The 4,150-nt window shown below is 46.8% G+C and overlaps 1 protein-coding gene across 1 annotated transcript; it reads right to left on the reverse strand.

Annotated features, from left to right (window-relative positions):
• Window positions 1–245: 245 nt before the first annotated feature.
• On the reverse strand, window positions 246–1,418 carry LOC135372300 (uncharacterized). The gene has a single exon (XM_064605944.1). It carries the CDS (start codon window positions 1,416–1,418, stop codon window positions 246–248), a length of 1,173 nt encoding a protein of 390 aa, XP_064462014.1.
• Between the last annotated feature and the right edge of the window lie 2,732 nt (window positions 1,419–4,150).

Raw genomic sequence — 4,150 nt, forward strand, 5'->3', positions numbered from 1 at the left:
AGCCACTCCGCCAGATGCACGAGCGCCAGTTGTACGGTCCTTCCTAAAAATATTATGTCTGCGGAAAGGATTATAATTTTCTTCGTGTAAGTATGTTTCTTGTAAGCAGAAGCAGACGGCACTGTACCTTTCAAACAGGTCATGTATATCATCTATGTTAGTGTGAAGGCCTCGACAGTTCCACTGAAGGAATACTTGCCCCATAATGAAAGTAGTGATGAATAGCAACAAAGAGAGACTGTACATTATGTGGGAGGTGTAACCCTTGGGGGCTTATGTTTCCCTAGGGACGTACTACCCCTGCCTCGGCCTCCTTTTTTCGTTCTCTGTTCCTTCCATGGGGAAGGATTGGGGGGAAGGCTTGACGATGATTTCTGCGACATGCAGTCATCATCGTCAACATCCATCGTGTGTGTGGCAGCCTGGGATGAGCCCCCTGTGAGCCCGTCCCAAACTGACAGCTCGCCATCAACCTCCGTAGAGGTTGTGGCCGCTACTTCCCGGCTGCCCACCTGAGCAGCTGGTGCCAGCGGAAGCAAGCTCTCCGCAGGCTTTTCTTGTGTGGGGGGAGTGTGGGGTGGAGACCCAGAAGTCTGCGTCTCCACAGATTTCCGCAGTGGTGCCACTCCCCGGCGCACCACTTCGGAGAACGTGCCTTTTTTGGCAAATTCTACCTGTGTTTTTGCGTCTTTATACGAGATATTCTGCGTCACTTTTACTTTGAGTACTTCCTTCTCTTCCTGCCAACGGGGGCAGGACCTGGAGTAGACAGGGTGGCTCCCTTTGCAGTTCGAACAGCGGACTTCGTTTGCACAGGATTCTGCAGAGTGGTCCATGCCAGCACATTTTGGACAGATCGCCTGTCCTCGACAGACCTGCGACCCATGTCCAAAACGCTGGCACTTGAAACAGCGTCGCGGATTCGGGATATACGGACGTACATGGCAATTAAGATACCCTGCTTTGATGGTCTGAGGAAGCCTGTGCAATTGAAAGGAAAGGACAATGTGTTTCGTCGGGATGTCTTTACCATCCCGACGCATCACAATTCTCCTTGCTGTCACAACGCCTTGGTCTTTAAGTCCTTCCTCGATCTCAGTGTCTGAGCAGTCAAGGAGCTGAGACTCTGAGATGACGCCCTTCACGATGTTAAGTGTTCGGTGTCTGGTCACAGTGACTGATATATCAGAAATTTTATTAAGTGAAAGGAGAGCGGAACTTTGTTGCCTTGTGGTCACTTCAATTTGTAGATCTCCTGTGGTCAGCTTTCGAGCATTATAAGATTTCCCTATTGTCTTTTCTAACTCTCTTGCAATCGTGAATGGTGATACCTTAGCCATAGGTTTGGTCTCATCTTCCGAGTGGACTATGAGGAACTTCGCAAACCAAGGTTCAGGAGTCAAGTCGAGGATTTGCATAGCTGGTGCATCGGTGCAGCGCCTCTTTTGGCGCTGATCATGTTTTTTTGTACGAGAAGAATCCATAAAAGAGAAGACTGATTCAGTGGTACATGAAGATGAATCAACTTGAGAACCAGAGCTTAGTGACCAGTTTCGTGCCAAGGGACTCCTGGACATGGACTTCAGTCATTATGTAACCTCAGATGATCATTTGGATGTGTGTGCTGAGGAATCCCTTGATGACCTATTTGACGAAGTTTGTTTTGCTCAGGATGAAGAGCAGATGCCTGAGCCACTAGAGTATGAAAGAAAAAAACCCTCAGTGCAGGAAGTTTGTTCTGCCCTTGATGTTCTGCAAAACTATGTGGAGTTAGAGGATGAAAGTGGGGAAATTTTGCAGTCCCTACAAAGGGTTCAGGGCTTTGTAAGCAGAGTTATGTACACAAAGTAAAAGAAAATCCCAGATTACTTCCAGAGCTGTGAAAGCATTGCCACATCCAGCATTGATTGGCATTAAATGTATTTTGTGATCAACGGAATGGTGAAAATAAAGTTCACGCTATAAGGCAATTGATTAATCAATCTTACTGGCCAGTGCAACAGTTTTGAGAGCAGCTTGCAACAAAACTTAAGGCAGGTTTGATAAGTCAAAACTCCCCTTAAGTCAAACTAAGATAGTGGATAGTGGGTGTTTGAGTTATCGAGAGTTCACTGTACTATACGCGCCTCGTAGGTTTGACTTCCTGCTATCGCTGGTGGAGCTGCGTATCAAGCAGATGGACACCTCATTCCGAAAGGTCATCCCCGCAGCGGAGAGGCTAGCAATCACATTGAGGTACATTGAGTGCGTTACTGACTGCCTCTGTCACCCTACTGCAACATGCTACTGCGTTTCTTTAGGTACCTTGCTCACGACTCCTCTAAGCAGATATGCTCAGCGAGTTACAGAATCGGAAAATCCACAGCGTGTGGAGTCATTCGTGAAACCTGCGAGGCCATCTTGCATGTTGTTGAGCCTATATACCTCCTGGTGTGTATTTCGTTTCTTCATTCATACATGTTTCCATATATTTTGTATCGTGATATTTTGTAAATGTCCTTGAGAACCCGGTGCTAGTAGCATAGCGCTATTCTGTGAGCAGCACAAGCGTTCCAAGCTGTCACATGTTGTTGTTTTTTTTTCAATTTCAGTGCCCTACTTTGTCTACGTGGGAAAGAGTAGCACAAGACTTCGAGCGGCTCTGGAACTTCCCGAATTGCATTGGAGCGCTTGATGGCAAGCATGTCGCCATTCAGAACCTGCCAAATGGAGGTTCAGAGTTCTTCAATTACAAAGGCTACTACAGCATCGTCCATCTTGCACTTTATGATGCAAGATATCAATTCCTCAAGGTTCACTTTGAGGAACAAGGCCGAGGAAGTGATGGCGGCACTTTTAGGAACACTGAATTCGGGTTCCAGCTGGCAAACAGAAGCCTTCATGTCCCTCGACCAAAAAATCTTCCAGGTGGCATTTCCACATGAAGTCGCCGCAGATGAGGTTTTCCCATTGCTGCCAAACCTCATGCGGCCCTACCCTGGGAAACAGCTACCCTTGAAGAAGGCAGTCTTCAACTACAGGCTCTCACGAGCAAGAAGGATTATTGAGAAAAGTTTTGGCATCCTAGCAAGCAGATGGCACATCTACCGTCAGTCCATAACGGCAAACCTCCCTATGCTGAGGGCCATAGTGATTAGCACGGTATGCCATATAACTACCTCCGCACTCAGGACGAAACAGTGTACACACAGAAGCGACAGTATTGCCCTGCTGGGTATACAGACATGGAAAACTCGGCTTGTGAAGTTGTGCCTGGCAACTGTCGGTCATGTGTTTCATCCAGTGATGCAATCAGAGACGCATTGTCTCTGAGCAGTAATATGTGCTCTGCAAATGCTCGTAATGTGAGGGATGCATACACAGACTGCTTCTGCTCAGTTGGGGAGAAAGAGGGACAGTATGACATCGCACGACGTGGATGCCTGCCAGAAAAATGAACTGTAGGACGACATACACACGGTGTTCCAAATTTGTGTGTTAGTAATGAGTGGTATGTACAGAACTCAGAACATGACTACTTGGCCTCACATCAATATTGTTACGAATGGTATCATTTCTGGTGAGACCACAGTAAACAGTGCATGTACATGTGCAAATGAAGGCGCCATTTTCAAACAAATTATCGAAGAGAAGAACATCATTTAGTCTGTGTCTTCACCATACATGACATCAAACAGCACTTGCTGAACACGCATTTGAGCTTTGTGCCGCTTCTTCTCTGACAGGCTCGCCATCTTTTCCCTTAAACTAAGTAAAAAAAGAGTGTTACTGTCGGAGAAGTCGATGTGGGACTGCTGGCATGAACTAGATTCTGTCATTCTTCTTGTGGCTGACACGAGTACATCCTGAAGGGCCGCAACGGTCTGTTCGGGAATCCTTCTCTTTGGAGGTCTCACGCAACCCACCGTTGGAGTTTCCCCCGGGATTCCTGTTCCCGTAGGACATCGAAGGTAGCCGAGGGTGGAAACGGTGACCCCAAACTTTCCTTTAGGTGGATGTTTTAATCAAAAAGCTGCCAACGAATACAAGGCATAGAACACAGTGAATGAGGATAGAGTTCACCTAGATTGACTAGGAAAAAAAAAGCAAGAAACTCAGGAAATGATGTTCTGTAGTTTCTTAACAATGCTCCAAAACGTGGTTAGGAGAG

The sequence above is a fragment of the Ornithodoros turicata genome, unplaced genomic scaffold (genome assembly GCF_037126465.1).
Source record: "Ornithodoros turicata isolate Travis unplaced genomic scaffold, ASM3712646v1 Chromosome14, whole genome shotgun sequence".
Taxonomy (NCBI): domain Eukaryota; kingdom Metazoa; phylum Arthropoda; class Arachnida; order Ixodida; family Argasidae; genus Ornithodoros; species Ornithodoros turicata.

What these genes read in the sequence shown, in the direction of transcription:
- LOC135372300 (XM_064605944.1), bottom strand. Translation starts at nt 1,418, where the DNA reads ATGCAAATCCTCGACTTGACTCCTGAACCTTGGTTTGCGAAGTTCCTC.